Here is a 20,330-nt window from a genome sequence, read left to right as displayed (position 1 = left end):
ATTTTTTTATTTATTTTTATTTTTTATTTTTATATTTTATTTTTCATTTTTGTTTAGTGTTCCAAAGAAGTATAAGTATAAATTAAGTTCTTTTCTGGTTAATTTTAAGTGATTTTTCATTTCATATTCATGTTTCGTAAAAACGCCGGGAATATTTGAATTCAGCGGTTCAAAATAGATAAGAACCACTGTTTTATCCTTGTCCCTTTGATTGCATACTGCAGCATTGACCGCTCTCGAACTATGATATAAAAATTCCATAGTACAATTAAACTTTGATGGCACTTATACACAATAACGATTACAATGAATATATCAACCGTAAACAAACCATTTAAATTACTTTTGTTATTGTTTATTTTATCGCATCCGTTAGAGCAATAAAACGATTACTCATCATCATTGATTTTAAATAACCTTCAGTTTTAGTCATCTTGTTTACAGTTTGAACAATAAAATGATTATGTAATCTAGAAATTTTGATACTGAATATTATACATAAGAGTTACATGAAGAAAAATCTAGAATATTCTAAAAAGTAATACGCAAAAAGATCATATTTTGTAAACATATGAGTTATGGGAACGCTTCTAGTAACCCGACACCACTAGGTCTCACTTTTAGTTTGTAGAAATAAAAATTTTTTAAAAAGTGGTTTTAATAAACTACATATTTAATTGACGCAGTCAATTAGTAGGATTGCAAATCGGTTCAACAAAAATCGAGACACCGGTCCGTATCTACGGTTTGTTTGCAATCTCAAACCTTGTGTTATTTTGTGATTTTCAAGAAACTTCAAGAATCCAATCCAGGGAAGAGGGACCACATCGCCCAGATCCTTTTGGAGAAGAATGAACATTTTCTTCATAGTACTGTAAGTCGAAAAACATTCCAATTTTCCTTTTCTCAAATAAATTTTTGCTTTTTTTATGTAAGTTTATATACTTTTTTGAAAATAAAACATTTATAGTAACATAATTTAAATTAGTTGATGAATGACTCAATTCTAGAAGAGTTAGTAGATTTATTTAATTCTAGTATAACTTTAGAAGAAAAAAGTAATATACCAGAAATTGAAACAATGGCTAATCCAAACTACCAATTATTAAAATTATATATTGATACTATTCCACAATATGAGGGTAATCCACATAGTTTAAATATTTTTCTAGATAACTGTGATACATTACTTTCTCAATTTTACGATGCAACAAATCCACAATTAAATAGTTTTTTATTATGCGCATTATTGAGTAAATTAGCAGGTAGGGCTTTAATGCTTATAGGTTCAAGAACTGAATTACGAAAATGGGCTGAAATAAAACAAGCTCTTCAATTATGTTTTGGAGATCAAAGAAATATAGATTGCTTAGTGCAAGATCTAATTGTTTTAAGACCATTGAAAAATGAAACACATACATTTCAGTATGCGATGTCAGGAAGCACATAGCTAAGTAATTTCAAAATTAAATGCTTAAAACGATCCTCTCGCAGAAAAAGCAATTAAAATCAAAAATTCTAACGATTTAGCACTTAAAACTTTTATTAGAGGTTTAACTGGTCAATTGCAAAATAATATACGTTTGCGAAACCCAGACAGTTTAAAAGTAGCTAGTCTTTAGTTATAGAAGAGAATTTTATGTATAGTCAAATAGAAATAATACTCTAAATAAACAACCTTACAAACCAACACCGAGAATTACTCCATCCAAACAAAACAATTATCACCCCATATAACACTAATTACCCAAATTTCTATTCGCCACCAATTTTATAATAATGAAAGATATAACAGTAATAATAATAATTACAACTTTCTTAGTCAACCAATCAATATAAATTCCATGCCACAAAGAAGGCAAAATTATCCGACAAATGCACAAGTATTTGGCACCAGGAAAAATGTTTTCCGGCCAAATAAAATACCTACAAATTGACTACTAAAACCAGACCTTTCATTCTTTTTTATTATTATATTATAAGAATAGATAAGATTTAGAAATAATAGATAATAAATAAGTAAAATTTAAATTATAATCAATGTAACACAAATGAAACGTTTAAGACAATTTATATAATTTTGAATGAACCTCTTAAAGTCAATCCTTTTAAAACAAGCCAATATGAAATTTATAATTTTAATTATTTGAAAGAGGACGAAAAAATAATTAGTGAAAATTATAATTGGCGATATATGATAGAAATCCCCCAGTAATTAAATTCCATTTAACCCCAACAGCCACTACACCAATCGAACACATACATATAGACACTTTTAAAATCGCAAATCAGTCATATTTAACTATAAAAGATGCATTCTCTCGTTGCGGTCAAGCATATTCAATGTCAAGTTTGAATGGAACCTCAGTTGTTGATAATATATTAAATTATATTACTCATCACGGTTTACCTTACAAAATTACAGCGGATTGTGGTTCAGAGTTCAAGAATAACGACCTGCAAGATTTTTGTAAACTGCAAAGAATTGAATTACATTATACAACATCAAAAAACATTAACTCCATTTCACCTGTATAACGTTTTCATTCTAGTCTAATTGAACATTTCAGATGTATAAAAGAAAATAATAAAGATTTAACACCTAATCAATTAATTAAACATTCAATATTGGCATATAATAATTCGATTCACTCTGTAACACAATTTATACCATTTGAAATTATTAAAGGTCATATAAATAACCCCGATCCATTTGATTTAGATGATCATCTAATAATATCCAATTATATACAAAATCACAAAGAAACCTCTAAATTATTATATGAAAAAACTAAAGACAGAAATGCTAATATTAAAGAAAAAATAATTAATAAGAGAAATGAAAATAGAAATGATCCCCCTTCCTATGAAAATCAAAATACAGCTTATATAAAAACAAAATTCCGAGATAAAAAATTACCTAAATTTAAAAAGGCAGAAATCATAAAAGACTCTGGTATATTGTTAGAAACTGATAGAGGAACCTATTACAAAAACATAATCAGAAAACCAAAAACTAAAACAGAAAAATTGTTACAGAATAATGAAGCTGACGACAGTATTAATATTACTACTACTTTACAAGACAACTAAGACAGAAGACATAACAATTACAAAAGAAAATAACTTATTATTACCCATTAATTTAGGAACCAGTAATCTTATATATACTAAACACAATTTTATATATTATATAGATTTAGAATTTATTCATAAACAAATTAATAATTTGAAACAATATTATTATAGTTTAAAAAATAATTTATCTCAAGCGAACACTAAAAATCCTATTTCATATCATAATTTAGCTGAACAATCACTAAGTAGAACGGAAATTTTGATTAATACCTTAGATAGAAAATCAGAAAATATTTATCCACATTTAAGATTAAAAAGAGGATTAATAAATGCAGTAGGAAAAATAGATAAATGGCTTTTTGGAACTCTAGATTCAGATGATGAAAAAAGATATGATAATGATATAAATGTTCTACAACAAAATCAAAAACAAATAATTCATGAAGTAAATTTACAAATATCGTTACGTAAAAAATTAATTGATCATTATAATAAATCGATTACGACTCTATGGAATAATCAACAGAAACTTTCTGATAATTTAGTGAAATTTCACATTTCGATAGAAAATATAATAATAACTTTGAATAATTTTATAACATTTCACAGATTAATCTGAACTGTCGAAGTTTGACCATTGATTGATAATATTGAAAACGTAATAACATTTTCTAAATTAAATACGATTCATAGTACAGTAATATCTAGTCGAGAAATTTTAGAAATGATGAAATATGTAAGTACTATTTATAAAGAAGAAGAAATCCCAAAATTCAATAATATTTTAACGTATTATCTCTTTCTGAGCTCACAAGTACCTTTTCCAAATCTAAAATAATTTTTGCTACCCATGTTCCAATCCTAAAACCTATGAATTTTTCCATTTATATCCTATAATCCAAAATCATACAATATTTATCCCTCCTCAATCTTACTTGGCCAGGAGTCAAGAAGTTAATTTTATTAAAGAAGAATGTCCGGCATTAGAAGAGAAATATTATTGTAGAGAAACTTTAAGTTAAAAGTCAATTGTACTATTGAATTGTTAAACGGACGCTCTGTTGAAAATTGTGTTGTTATTGAAATTAACCTCCAAGAAACTATACTGGAACAAGTGACAAATAACGAACTTTTAGTAATTCCAAACTCAGAAACTGAAGTGATTTCTAAATTTATTTCGGACCGTTATTTTAAAATAAGTTATTCATCAATTATAAAAATTCCAAAGAACTGTAGTATTCAAATAGAAAGTGAAATCTTCTCAACTAACATACAAATCAAAAAAGGAAAATCGATAATATTACCGAAATTAAACTTCAGATTTCTAAATAATCAAATTTATAAATCTCCAAATTTAACCAACATAGATTTTGACAAATTATACGAAATAAATAAAATCTCTAGAAATATAAAACCAATTCATGAAATTTATAATCCGCAAAGCCATGTATCATTTGGACTATTTTTACTATAATAATAATAATTTGTGTAATTTTAATAACATTATGGTTAATTCGTAAATATAAAAGTAAATTTGTAAGAAAACAGAAATTTGAAGAAAAGAAGAAAGAAAACATCGAATTAGAAGAAAGAAGACAACAAGATTTGAAAAATACCTCCGTCATTTTTCATTCTTAGGGATGGAGGAGTTACATGGAGAAAATTCTAGAACGACATTTATATAAAACGCAATTGTATTAAATATCATAAATACAAATATTTGTAAACAACTTGGTAATGAATATATGTTCTTGTTCTTGAATATATAGTTCATTCAATGAATATCAGTTAGTTCGCTTGTGAGATTAATTGTATTCATTCAAGTATTGTAAAATAAATTTTTAAAAATAATTTTCGAAAACCGAAAATTATAATTCGCTACCCCGAAATTTATAAAGAAGAAGTCAAAACACAAATAAACAAAATGCTGGATCAAGGTATTATCCAACCTTCCAATTCTCCCTACTCATCTCCTATTTGGATCGTTCCAAAGAAAGCAGATAAATCAAACAAAAAGAAATTTCGTTTAGTAATAGATTACCGAAAATTAAATGAAAAAACCATCTCTGATCAATACCGTTTACCAAACATTAAAGAAATACTAGACAAATTAGGCAAAAATCAATATTTCAGTACCCTATACTTAGCTAGTGGATTCTACCAAATTCAAATGCATGAAGAGGACATTCCGAAGACAGCATTTTTAACTCAAAATGGACATTGGGAATTTAAACGTATGCCAATGGGACTACTTTCATCTCCTTCTACATTACAAAGAGTTATGGACAACATTTTACGAGGTTTAAACAACGAAATATGTTTAGTATACTTAGATGACATTGTAATCTACATGCTTGCAAGAACACGTAGAAGGACTGAAAACAGTATTTGACCGCTTACGACAATCAAATTTCAAAATCCAACTAGATAAATCTGATTTTCTTAGGAAAGAAGTCGCTTACTTAGGGCATATCATTACACCAGATGGAGTAAAGCCAAATCCCGAGAAAGTAAGTGCAATAAAAAATTACCCAATACCAAGAACTCAAAAAGAAATCAAAATCTTTTTAGGACTATTAGGATATTATTGAAGCTACATTAAAGATTTTGCTAAAATAACTAAACCGTTAACTTTATGTCTGAAAAAGAATGCTAACGTCAAATACGATCAAAATTTTATCTCAGCTTTCAACACTTGTAAAAATCTATTAATTATATACCTATACTTCAGTACCCAGACTTTTTCAAACCCTTTGTTTTGACGACTGACGCTTCAAATGTTACACTAGGTACAGTATTATCTCAAGGTCCAATTGGTTTAGAGAGACCAATTGCATACGCTTCGAGAACACTAAATAACAAAAATATAGCACTATCGAGAGAGAATTACTTGCCTTAATGTGGGCTTGTAAATATTTTACACCATATCTCTACGGCAAGCGATTTAAAATATATTATGATCGTCCTTTAATTTGGCTATTCAATCTTAGAGAACCGAATTCAAAATTGATTCGCTGGAGATTACGTTTAGAAGAATTTGACTATGAAATAATTTATAAAAAAGGTACATTCTAATTGCGATGCACTTTCTAGAGTAGTTATTAATGCACTAGAAAACGATTCAATGATTAATAATCCTGTCGAAATGACAGATCCTCATGAATTAGACCAATTTTTGAATGACCTTTTAGACGAACAACTAGATGACAACATAACAGATGCCAATTTGCATACAGCTGACACAATTGACACCGATTCAAATACACAACACGCCACTTTTAATGAAACAACAAATGACGGTATACGAATATATGTCGAAATAATTAATAATGAAGTCAATTAAACTATAGTAACACCACATCCATATCATAAACTATTAGTTGAGCAGGAAACCTTGAAAATCATAAAATAATAAATGTTAAAATTCCGACTCAAAACAATGAAAATTTTATACTCGAATTTTTAAAGGACTACATAATTACGAAACGTTGTTACTGCATGTAATTTCACAATGATTCTCTTTATAATGATTTTAATAAAATTTATTTAGAACACTTTTCGGTAAAAGATCCAAAGTTAATAGATGCTTAAAACATGTAAATACAATCAAGGAAAAAGAAGAACAAATAATGTTAATAAAACATCATCACGTTGGTAAACTAACCATTGTGGTATTATAGAAACGTACGAATATTTAAAACGAAATTATTATTGGAAAAACATGAAAACTACAGTTACCGAATATATAAACTCGTGTGATATTGGTCAACGAACAAAATACGGCAGACATCCTCCATATCCACCTCTGGTAATAACCGAAACAGCATCAAAACCTTTTCAAATTGTTCACATAGATTCATTCCTTTGCAACAATAAAATATACTTAATTATTATTGACGCATTTTCCAAATTTGCACAAGCATATGAAGTTGAAGGCAAAACGGCTATTCATATAAGTAAAGCATTAATAAAATACTTTTGTTCTTTTGGAGTACCAGAAAAAATAATTCTTGATCGTGGTACTGAATTTAATAATGATACTGTAAAAGAAATTTTAAATCTACATAAAATAAAAATACATTTTGGCACTGTAGGACATCACGAATCGAACAGTATAGCAGAACATTTTAATTCCAGTCTAATAGAACATCTCAGAATTCGAAGAGATGCACCCAATGAAGATGATTTTATTGACTATGCAATCTTTTGCTATAAAAACTCAATACATAGTAGTACTAAATTCACTCCTTTCGAATTAACCTTCGCACACACTAATTCCCGAAATCCAACGAAATAGGAATAAAGTAGAAGTAGAAATAACCTCAATAAAAAATCAAAATAAAAAGGAAATAATACATATAAAGGAACTAAAACAACCTCCAACTGTTACAGGTTACACACCCACATCCACGAGGGATCAAACCACCTAAGACTCTATAACTTAAATAATAACCCTGGTCTTCTACCTTACAAATTAGGCAATGCTCAAAATAAAATCGATTTTTGGTCTTTTATTGAAACTTTCCGACATTTTATATATAGTAAATCATTTCGAAATCATACAAAACCACTTTAAAAGAATTCAGCAAACATTTCCAAGAGATAAAGATAAATTGGTCTTAATTAATGGATTTCAAAGTATATGCAACCTAATCTTAAACCTTGAGCAAAAAATACAAACTCAGTTAAATCAAATAAATCCAGTTTTCAATATAAGAATCAAAAGAGGATTAATAAATGGACTTGGCTCAATAATTAAATCTTTAACGGGCAATCTAGACCAAAACGATGCAGAAAAATACGATAAAGCAATTAACACACTTTCTGACAATGAATCAAAATTAAAAAATATAGTTAATTCAGAAATAACACTTTTTTAACATTTTTAAAAACAATACAAACACATTGACACAAAACCAACAAACGTTATTGAAACGAATAGAAGAAATTGAAACTCATTACAGACAACCAGATGGAGATTATCACTTTTTTGTCACGGATATGCTGGTTTCTCAAATCACTCCAACTTATCAATTGATTTACAAAATTCTAGAGAAAATCGAAGTAGCTATCACATTTTCTAAATTAAATACAGTTCATAATTCAATAATTGAACCTAGAGAACTATTAGATGAAATTAAGATTGTGAATAAACAATTGAAATTTAATAAGCTTCCATTTGAACCAAGAGTAGAAAATATTCTCTTATATGAAAAGGTCACAGAAATAAAATGTTATACCAAGGGATATAAAATAGTATTTATCCTAGAAATTCCTATAGTAGAAAGCGAAATGTACAATTATTTCCACATATACTCATTACCTGTACCCACTCAGAATTCCTTCAAAGTAATTTTACATCAAGCAAAATTCCTCATCCTAAATGACCTTTCCTATATGTTTTTTGACGAGAATTGTCAAGAAGTCTCATCCGAACAATACATTTGCAACCAGAATGGACCCGTTATCATTCAAGAAGAAACCCCATGTGAAATTCAGATGCTCCACTACTTCAAGAACGTCTCATCATGTCAACAGTTAGCTATCCGAATGCCAAAATTACGAATCCAAAAATTAGAGAAAAATCATTGGATTCTAATATCTCCTGAAATAAGTGTAGTTAATCAAAAGTGCGGATCTAACAAAGACAATTTTCCAATTCAGGGAACTTTTATTTTAGAACTTGACTCGGAGTGTGAAGTGGACATAAACGGTATTAAAATTAATCATTTTGAAAATCATCAAACCGAACTCAAATTAATAAACTTTCCAAATTTAACGTTTCCAAGTGAAATATCAAAATTTCAAGTGAAACCAATTCAACTATATTCTACCAATTTAGACGAAATTAAAACGTATTCAAAGTGCTTTAAACATTCAAAAACAGAAAATCTCAACTATTTAATCTCCTATAATATCGGCAAATTTCTATATTTGGACTGTTTTTATTTATTTCATTATAATAATTATCACTTTGTATTAGACTGTAAAATTCATCCAAGCAAGAAGAACCAGAAGAAGAAGCTAAGGCCAAGAAATCCAGAATGGTCCCCAAAATTTGGAAATTCAATATATTCCTTGAATTTCTGTCTAACGGCGGAGGAGTTATGGGAACGCTTCTAGTAACCTGACACCGCTAGACTGCTGAATCCCACAGATACCTTTCATATTTCAATGTCATAATTAGATTTTATTTAGCTGTCGAGTTGTAAGGTCTCACTTCTAGTTTGTAGAAATAAATATTTTTTAAAAAGTAGTTTCAATAAACTACAAATTTAATTTTTGTCAGCTTTTATCTAATATATAAAATTCTGGTGTCGCGGTGTTTGTAATTGAACTCCTCCGAAACGGCTTGACCGATTCTCATGAAATTTTGTGTGCATATCGGGTATGTATGAGAATCGAACATCTTTTTCATCGCCCTAAATGTTAAGGGTAGTACACCCCTAATTTTTTTTTTAATTTTTCAGATAACATTTTTACTCTGAATATTTCACCTATCTACTAATACAATAATTATACTACAATAAATTCAATAAATTCTTATTTATAATTTCAATTTCCTTTTTGTATCGATCGTAGCAGCGACTGTTATGCGTATCATTTTGATTTTTTTCTGCAACTCTCATGTTAATTTTACTCTCATCGTGAATTTATCATTGAGCTCAAATGCAATAATTATATATTAATAACTGAAAACACAGTTTTCACTTTCATATAAATAAACACGTATTGTGAGCTCCCGCTAACAACGGCCATTATTGTACCTGTACATATTGTACTTAACATTTTTTGCAAATAGTTTTGCAATGTCAGAGAGGCATTTCAAAATAGATTATACCATTTTATGGAAGTGAATGGTACTCATTTTGAACACTTATTGTAACTTCATAATAAATAGCACAGTTAAAAAGATTAAAAAGACGACGATCAAAATCATCTTCATTCAACTCGTGCACCAACTTAACTTTGTATGGGTGGTACTTGAATTTATGTAGAACTCGGAAAACTGTAGAAGATGAAACACCGATCGCTCTACTTATTGTTGACAACGATTGGGGTTGTTGAGCCTCTAAGCTGACTTGCCCTAAAATTGCCACTTGGATTGCTTCGTTATTTACGAGTCCCTCTCGCTTATGCACTTTATTGCAAACAGACCCTGTTGTGGTAAATTTCTCCATCAGTTGAATTACATACTTATGAGTTGCATGTCTTCCGTCATGTAATTCGTTAAATATTCTAGCAGCCGTTCTTGCACAATTATTATTTTGGTAGTATAAACCTACAATTTCAATTTTTTCTTGCAAAGAGTAAACCATTTCAGAGAAACAAAATAAATAATGTATCAAATTACACTATCAATAGTGACTACAAATTCTAGTTGACAATGTCAAACTTTAATAAAAAGTAGAGTTTTTTGTTATTTGTATTTTTTAAGTAGAATAAATAGCACAGTTAAAAAGATTAAAGAGTTTGAACTGTTGTACAACCCATTTTAGTACAGGCAAATAAGGTGAAAGTAAATAATAAGTAAAATTTGTGCTCTTAAAAGAAAAATTGTTTATCTCATAAACTAACCACTTTAACCTACAAGTATTATACATTTTTGAAATCAGCTCAAAGAGGAGTATCCAAATTTTACATAAAAAATATGAAAAGTAATTTAAACAAATAAAGGGGATGCTGCTAGGGGTGAGGGGGTGGCTTTTCCAGTAAGTTTAAATAAACCATAATGCTTGCCCCTTCCAACATAAATTGACGTGTTTTTGGATTTTTTCTAAATACCAGTATTACAAAAGTTATTAAAGGTGGATACTTTTATCTGAAAAGCACTGTATATATATATATATATATATATATATATATATATATATATATATCCCATACGTTGAATACATAAGTATTCGAAAGCTCGGAAAATATATTGAAGATAGTCCACTTTCGTGTTTCCTTGCCACGTTCCCAATAAAAAACTACTTATGTATTGGATACATTCATGACATTCCATAAATAAATGCTTCAATTCTATTTGAATATGAATAATATCTTTTAACTAGAAATTACCCAAAATTCTGACTATAATGAGGTATGTTATCACGAATATATTGCCAAAGTCGCTCAATATTTTAAGTATGAGCCTAACCTAACCTGACCTAACCTAACCTACCCTAACCAAACTTAACCTAACCTGATCTATCTAAATTTTCAACCTCGGAAAAGTATGTGAAGGAATTATTTCCGCGCTGATAGATAAGTAGTTTTTTATTCAAAATTCAATATTCAAATTAACGTTGATAGAAATATTGATTAATTAAAATACATATATATATATATATATATATATATATATATAGAGAGAGAGAGAGAGAGAGAGAGAGAGAGAGAGCAAGGGGTTAAAATTGGCTTGTTTTTCAAAATCAATTCTAAAAGCAAGAAACAATTGTGGCCATGCTTGGAAAAATACATTGTTTCTTCAACATCTCGCTTGTGTACTGATAGCGCAAAACAGTACGAAGGATTTGAACGAACGGTTGGACCTGGTACTGTTCATTTGCAAACAAATCATAGCATAAGCGAGTATGTTGATCAATCAAATCCATTGAACATTATCAAAAATTATCAAAAAAATCAATAAAATGCGTAGAAATTCAAAGTTACTTCACCAATACATGGCTCTCTATTTTTATAGAAAAATATATTCGGACAAGTACAAGGATGATCTGGGTTCCCAAATCATGCAATTCCATCTTGATATTAAATTAGTATATCCGGGAGTAGTGGAAGGAAACTTGAAAGAAGGTTTAACAATTAAGGAAATTGATATCTTCCTCCGAAAAAAAGCCGCGATTAGAAGATGAGGATGTTGAAGATGATATAGGAAAGCCATTGAAGAAGACACGACCGATCCTGATTACAAAAATGGCTCATTTTATTATAAAAATCTGTTTTTTCAATATAATTTTGGAGTATCAGGGTAAATAATATAAAAAGTAAATGAAAAATCTTTTGTTTATTGAATTACAAGATTCATATTGAATTTGAAGTTCTATAAAGCGAATTTTGAACTAACGTTTGATTATAAGTTTAAGTATCGATATCTCGAAAACGAAGCAAGATATCATAAAATTTCATTCTTCATTTTCGATTCATTTTGACCTAATTAAGTCCAATCGTGGCACCACGAAAATCATACTCTCCCCATGTATTTCTACGGTACTAAATTTTTTATAGAATTCTCATAATGATAATTATAAATCATAAATTTAATCAAATGTAAACTACAGATCAGATTTTTTGGAAGATTAATGAATATAAGCATTTATTTGATCATATAAAAGGAAATTATATTGTTTTTTATCTATCAAAAAACGAACCGCACTCTATTAACCCAAAAAAAGTTGTTAGTCCACCTGAGCAAAAAGTTCTGGAGTGGACAGAGATACGTTTTAAATGTTAAAATAATTCTTCATTATACTAAATATATCAATACCTAGACAAATATTACCACTAGATTCATACACAATATAATTATTTCCACATAATATAATTATAGAAATTATACAAGTAATGTTACTATAGTTAATTCAATTGTAGTCATTTCAATATTCACATATTTTTAACATCACTATTTCTAATACTACGAAATTCCTTAAAATTAAAAATTAAACTTACTTTCCATGTTCCAAGGCCATAAATGGGAAATTCTTGACCATTGTTAAATTTAACCGTTGGTACCTTGGTCATGATAACTGCAATAGGTTTACACTGTCTAGAAATTTGACTTCTTAATGATTTCAATATCAGTCCCAGACACTACAAAGCAGAACAGAACGGTAATACCTAAAACTTCACATTATAACCTTGTGCCGTAAGCGAGAACACAATTTTATTATAGTAAACCAGCTCACTATTCTAAAAACGATACATAAATAACTGCGGTAACTCTTTATGGCCAACTATTTTTAAACTTTTGAAACGAGTTTAGAATGTTACCAAAAATCCACGTTGTGCGAATGCGTATTCACACATCTGACGAATAGAAAAACGATATAATTTGTTTCAAGGTGATTGTTTTGGGATTCGTTTGTTATGTCAAATGAATCAAATTTAGTTCCTCTTTCTTTTGGTATTATATAATTATTTATAATTAATAAAATGAATAGGATATTTGATACCAATAAAACTAGGAAATAATGAAGATGATGTACAAAATATTCGAATTCAAGGAAAACAAATTGTACAAGTGAAATAATATGAATATCCAAGGGCAATAATAGGTAGTATTAGCAGATGAGAGTAGGATATAAAAAAAACTAAAAACAGTTGATAAATCATCTAATAAAATAGAAAAAAAACCAAAAAATCATAGAAATAGAAATTGTAAGAACAGTAGTGAGACCTACCATACTTTGAAACATGGATACCAGCGGCGCGCGGCGTAACTACAAATTTTGGGCCCTTGTGCAGATATTCTCTTGGGCCCCCTCCCTAAGTGTCAAAGTATAATCTAATTATTGTTTTAAAAATACAAAAATATTCTTCTAAGAACATTTATGAAAATAAACTGAAACAATAAATTTGTTTCGTTTCAAATCTCTTTATAAACTTAAATTACAAACAAATAGGAACAAATAATATCACTTTAAAAAATTACAAAAATATATAAACTAAAAAAGTCTCCTCCTAGCCTTGAGTTCACAAAATTATTTATGATGAATAACAACTGAAGATGAAACCCAGTTGAGGATAAAATATATAAATCACAATTGATTTCGATATATTATATGCACAAAAACAGAACAACTACCCATCTAAGAAAACATTCTAATCAGAAAAACCGTGGAAAATTATAAAGGAAGACCAAAAAACATGGAATAAAGATGTAAGAGAAGTAAAGGGAATAAAATAAACAAATGATCAAGAAAAAATAGAGAAAAAAGTACACCTTACGGTAATAGTCACATTCACTTTATCTTTTATACACCCACTGACAGTACACAATTGCTTCTCCTTCGGGAATATCCACTAACTTCTACTTGTAAGCTCTTCTCCTATGGCAACTATCCACAACTCTTTATCTGGTCTCGACAACGCAATTTTAATTGTCAAAGGATCCTCGTCAAAGTCTTTAACACGAATATAACTGACATTGCCAGCGATTATTCTTGGTTTACGAACTCGGTCAGATCTTTGCAATGTCACAGGGGCTTCTTGGCTTTCATCATTCCCCGACATTTCATGAACTTCATATGAGCTAATTGGCTGTCTAGATTCATCAAATTCTTCCCACAGAAAATGATGTTCCTGAATTACAGATACCGTCTGTATCTACTTTGTTATTTACTATAAGTTTTATGTGATTATTTACTTCTTACCATCACAGCAATATCTCTGATAGTAATGGTATTTTTCCTAGAATCCTAGTAAACTCTAACCACTTCTGATCTGGTGAAAAATTCCATCATCTTCAGCTCCAAAAAATTATTCAAATAGTTCCAGAACTGAACAGAAACCTTTTGTAACGAGCGGCTTAAACCTCAACTAAGAGCGGTATAATAGTGCAAGAAGTTTTGCAGGCCGGAAAAACCTCATAAAAAGTGATAGAAAGTGCTCATCTGAAAAACCTCTTAACGTTAGCGTGCAGAACTTTTCTATTAGGTTTTTGGAGTCTCAGCTAAGAGCGGTGTGATAGCACAAGAAGTTTTGTAGGAAAACCTTTAAAAAAATTGAAGAAAATCAGCGTATATTTGAAATGAAAATATTTCGTATTCGGATCAATGGAAAATTATTTCTCCATTCAAAACATTAATTTCAATCAAGAAAATCGTCCGCCATAAAAAGACATTCTAAAGAAAATTATCATAAATTGTAATTATTCATTGAAACTACTTACAAGAGGTATTAAAATATAATAAATAATAATAACAATCATTTCTTGGAGAACTAAGTAATAAATAAACACTTGTACAACGTAGTATCGAAGATCATATTACAGGCATAAGGAAAAACTTGGAAGAGATTAATAATTATTTTTCATCTAGTAGTCTACTGTCAAATAAGCTACTACGTGATATTAAATTAAAAGTTTCAATTTAAAGTTTCAATATGGTAGAATTTACCTTTAGTGAATATGCCAACATGCATAATTTGGCTTCTGGTAAGTCATCAGAAGCCAGAAGGTTGTATACTGAATGCTTTCCGGGCAGAATTATATCCGACTGCAGAGCTTATTTTTTATAAAATGATACTTTAGGAAATGTCCTATCAAAAAAGGTGGCGAAGGTCAACAACGAACTATAAGAACACCAGCTTTAGAACAACTCAACGACAACTATTCATAATATTCTCCAGGAGAAATTTCTTGAACATGCATGTCGTGGAAGTAGAGGATTATCCAGGAAGACTAGCCTACGCTCGTTGGTTTCTAAATTAACGATTTGATTATATATTTGTTGGAGAAGTACTATTTACTGATGAAGCTGCTTTCACACGAGACGGTTTTATCAATTCCCATAATTTACGATTTTGTGTTAATGTATGGGTAAAAATAGTGGGTCATGATTTAGGGCCATATTTTTTTGATAATGACCTGAATGGTCAGCGATACTTCTTCAAAATGATTTCTCACTCATGTTATTTGATATTCCTCTAAACATTCACAGAATCATGTGGATCATGCACGATGGAGCCTGTTCCCACTTCTTAAATTATTTAGAAAATCATCTTAATAACATTTTTTCTCATAGGTTGATTAGTTGGGGAGGTCCATTTGTATGGCCACCACGTTTTCCTGAATTAAATTCAATGGATTCATTTTTTTGGGGGTATCTTAAAAGCTTGGTAAATGAAACACTAGTAAACACAAGAAACGAATCCTCTTTCTCCAAATTATGCCGATAGTTTTTATTAAGTATAAAATTAATTAATTAATTTTTCCAAGTTGATTGCATAAATTGTATTGGAAAAATGACAAATCTTCTAGCAAAACAATTCACGACGACGACGAATTCCTTTCTTGTTCAAATTCCCTGCAGGTAGGCATCTAGTGGGCAAGATCAGGAGAATTTGAAAGATAGCTGAGTTAAGAACCATCCTCAAAAAATGTTCGTCGGCAATGCGCACGATTATCGAGCAGTGGTCATCGTCCTCAATAAAAATATGCAGCAGGATAATAACCTTCGAATTAGTGAAATCAAGGAAGCTACTCTCCTATTAATATAACTCTTCAAGTAAATATGATTTTCATCTGAAAACACAAAACACAAAAATCTGGATCTTCGTACAGCATATTCAAAAGTTTTCTATAATACACAACTCTGGCATTTATATCTTCGTTTTTCAATCAGTGTCAAAACGGTATAGAAATCCATCTATGTCTTTGAACAATTTTCGAATTGACATAATACTGATTTTCAACTTTAATAACGTTCACCTAAGACTTCGGATCTGGTGAATGCTGTATTGAAAAGACGCCCTTGGGCCATGCAACTCTCTTTGCATTATTAAAAATATATAATGCTTCGTTCTTCAATTTTATTTCTGTTTCCATTTCTCTTGTTTATGAGAATGCAGGAAAACTTGTACTTTACCCTGTTCTAAAGTACCATAAGAGATCTGCAGTGGCGGAAGGAAATTCCAATTAATCAAAGACGATAAAAACAAAAAAGGCAAACTAACCACAATTTCTTCACTATGGAAAACCACTCTACTACTGATCAAACAAAGCAGAATATTACGGAACGGAATAGATGCAGAAAGAATAGAAGATACCCTTTAAAAACTTACTCGACCAATAATATTACTGTATATTTTTATTTTTTAATTTTTAACTTGTTACTTATGAATTTCATTCCTTTAATCTACAACTTACCATAAATCTTTTTAGAGAATATACTTGGAGCAACTTTTTAGCATATTATATTTTTCAATAAGTCAAAAATGACAAAATTAATAAAGTTTATGATATCCGATATATAGATAGAGATAAATAGAGAGACAATTAATGGAGTATGGTAGATCGACTATTAAGTTATTTGACACTTATGACATCTACTGCCACTAATCAAAACGTCGCATTTACCAATAGGGTGGGTTTGTTGATATTCATCAAAAATGTTATGTAGTCCTAGAACTGGTCTTAGTTATTCTTTTTGGTGCCGTTATTTGCATGATCATAGGAACAAAATCAAAAATTGACGGAAGATATTCCTGACCAGCACACTGATTGGAATAATCAATATTGATATCGCCACATAGAATCAATTTGCTTTTAGAGTTAAGGACTCCAGTAAGGTCAGTAGTTCTGTAAATTTAAACAATATAGAGGTCATAAGCCTTGTGGTACATGGTAGAAAATTCGAATCCTTTGCTTTTTAAAGATAAGGAATCCAGTCAGTAGTTTGTGACAGAAAATATGCACGTCAGTGTCAGGTGTTCGTGAATATAGAGGTCATAAGACTTGTGGTAGATGACAGAAAATTCGAATACTTTCTCAGATATATCATTGAACTATGTTATTACATCAGATAAATTAGTTCTACTGAATCCGGCTACTGTGCTAGTTTGTGACAAGAGCAGACTCATTATTATTCAACCAATGTTCAATGGTGGCAACAATTTCTGGAAACTTAAGCTCCTCTAGTAAAAGATACAGTTCATCTGTTTTGTGCCCCAGGGATTGATTATTACAAAGAAACATACAGATCATGCTGTAGTTCAGTCTTTTAGAGGGTGCTTGCTTCTCAGATCGCGTCATATTAACTAAAAATTTTTATTTCACCAGAAGACCTACTGGAATAATATTTGCTATGGATTTTTTCCTAATTTTTTGATGCTTTAGACGTTTCTCTGTTGAAAAGAAAGACCTGAAGGCGGAAAAATCTACTTTAACTTCGTCTGTACCAACCTTATACGCATTGTGGAAACGATAATATCAATCACACAAGGAATCCACATCGCTAGGGAGTCCCTCTGATACTAGTGTTAGTTTGATGCAGGTATTCGTTTGCCTTTCGAAGCACATGCTGCATGTTTGGTGGTGAACATAGGCTACGATTAGTCAACGCGTTGTGAGATTCCTCAGTCTTGCTTATACATAGCATCCACTTGCCGCATCCGAATTTTGTTAGCTGCACTGTAGGTGCTCATTGGATATGTGAGAAATCAACTATTTTAACCTTTTTTTCTATAATTATATCAGACCTTTCTATCTCCTGGGACAAGCAGCTATAGCCTCCCTGTCACAACCTATTTTAACAATTTTGACCTCCTTAAATAAGTTTCCTCGAGTAAAGCTAGATTGTCTATTTCAGTGTGTTCACTGGTAGATGCAGTACTTGGATCTTCCGGCGTTAGGTTTAAAGGTTTTAAAGGTGAGTTGGCAATGTCTATTTTGGTACCAAGCGGCCACATACTTATATCCTTGAGTTGCTTTAAGTAAATTCTCTTTCGCACACCAATTTTGAAATCAGAGTGCAAACTGTTCCTATTTTTCAACATTTCCAATCCTCCTTTCTAGGGTTTATATGAGGTACTTCCTGGAGATGAAAAAACAATTGTAGGAAGGACCATATCATATGAGTACGACACGATTTGTTTTGATTAGGCTCCGAACAACAATGAACGTTATCTGTTTCTCAACATTCATATCATCATCTTCTAAATCATGTTATATAATGAGGTAAATGACCCAAATAAGGGCCTCAATGAGACCAATAGCTTTTATTTATAAAAGTACTCACACTAGGCAGATGAGCGCAGTACCTGTTAGTGGGTTATCGTTGATGATGATGTCCTTGTAGATTCAAGTTCCTACAAACAAAGCAGCTGGCCTTATTAGGGCCAGGGGCTGACCTTATCAGGAAAGTGGTTTAATACATGTTTTAACCTTTTTGGCTGCACTTTAGGCTTCATGATTCCGTAGACTCTCCCACAATTTATAAATATAAGCCTATTAGTATGTCGAGTTGCATTGAACTAACGTTGTTTGTTCTTTATTTGAGACGAGATGGAATCAAATACAGTTAAGTAAAATCGAGCTGAAGGGAATGAAGAGCAAATGAAACAGGCTTTGAATGCTGTTGGAAACGGAATGCTTGTGAAGCAGGTAATTTCGGATACCAAGGAGAACCATATACCAAAGAAACAAAAAGCTGGACGTAACTGGCTGAGACTTTTTCTCCGCCCTGATGTGGCTAGACGTAAAAGCCAAAATTTGTATCCGACAAGAGCAAGTAAACTTAATAAAGTGATTATCATCGATTTCTTTGACAAATTGAAGGCAGTTATGGAGGAATTAGATGTTGCTGGTAAACCTCAGAACATTTACAATATCGATGAAAAAGGCTGCCGTTCGATGCTGCACCACCAACAGGAAGTTTTTGCCAAGAAAGAGATCAAGAGATCACCTGGGCACCCTGAAAACATGACAATCACGTCTGATTGTATTATTTAAGGGTCCGAGGCTGATACCAGAATGAGAAGAAAATCTCCCTCCTGGAACCAAGGTGGTTATGACACCCAACGGAAGTATGACACACAATGTTTTTGTAGTGTATCGAACATTTTCAACAGTTTCAAGTAGGAGGTAAAAATGCTTCATTGATTTTTGATGGTGTCAAATCTCTTTTGGATGCGAAATTTGTTAAAGCTGCTGAAAACTACGACATTTCTGTGTTTTTTTTTGAGCTACAGCCTATGGAAATCGGTTTTCAAATCTTTTGAATTTTGTTGGGATGTTATTGGATGAATAATCATCGATAAGACGTACAGGATTTGGAAAAATATTTTCTGAAGTATGGGCTAAGGCAATGACACCAGAAAATATTATGTCAGGGTTCAAAGCTATGGGAATATACACTTCATCAAATCAGAAAAAGTGAATAAAATTCTTCTGCAGAACCGAGTACTCAATCTTCAGCTAAAAGGATCAAAACGTTACCTCCTAAAAGTTATTCCAAAGACCAATATTTTAGCTCTGAAAGCGGTTCATGATATCAGACGACTGAGGTATGGAACCTTTACCAACTGTTACCTTTGAAGACACCAAAGCTGAAGATGTTCATTTCAGTTGTCCACTTCCCACATTAAAACAAAGAGGGTTCAAAGAAAAAAATCTATAAATTCACGAGCCCAAAAGCTAGTGGTTAACTTGTTTGACGCTCCTTCTGATAAAAACAAAGCTGCACCTAAAAACAAGTATTAAAAAGAAAAATTAACAGCCCTAATCCCTCTAAAAGAAAATGAAGATCGAA

General features: G+C 30.6%; 2 protein-coding genes across 2 annotated transcripts in view; one reads left to right on the top strand and one right to left on the bottom strand.

Moving 5' to 3' along the window:
* LOC130452664 (aldo-keto reductase family 1 member B1-like) overlaps positions 1–13,038 on the bottom strand; it is a 32,006-nt gene extending 18,968 nt beyond the window's left edge. The window contains exon 1 of the mRNA XM_056792035.1: positions 12,751–13,038. Within this exon, the coding sequence (XP_056648013.1) occupies positions 12,751–12,822 (72 nt within the window). The 5' untranslated portion in view covers positions 12,823–13,038. The remainder of the gene's footprint in view (positions 1–12,750) is intronic.
* On the top strand, positions 3,586–11,792 carry LOC130452663 (uncharacterized). Its single transcript, XM_056792034.1, has 2 exons — positions 3,586–9,466; positions 11,768–11,792. The coding sequence occupies exon 1, from the start codon at positions 8,080–8,082 to the stop codon at positions 9,199–9,201; it is 1,122 nt and encodes a 373-aa protein (XP_056648012.1). The 5' UTR covers positions 3,586–8,079; the 3' UTR covers positions 9,202–9,466; positions 11,768–11,792.
* Positions 13,039–20,330: the final 7,292 nt, after the last annotated feature.

This window comes from Diorhabda sublineata, chromosome 2 (assembly GCF_026230105.1).
Source record: "Diorhabda sublineata isolate icDioSubl1.1 chromosome 2, icDioSubl1.1, whole genome shotgun sequence".
In the NCBI taxonomy this organism is placed as follows: Eukaryota; Metazoa; Arthropoda; class Insecta; order Coleoptera; family Chrysomelidae; genus Diorhabda; species Diorhabda sublineata.
Note: the sequence above shows the minus strand (reverse complement) of the source record. Positions and strands in the feature narration are given on the sequence as shown.

What these genes read in the sequence shown, in the direction of transcription:
- LOC130452663 (XM_056792034.1), top strand. Translation starts at nt 8,080, where the DNA reads ATGCTGGTTTCTCAAATCACTCCAACTTATCAATTGATTTACAAAATT.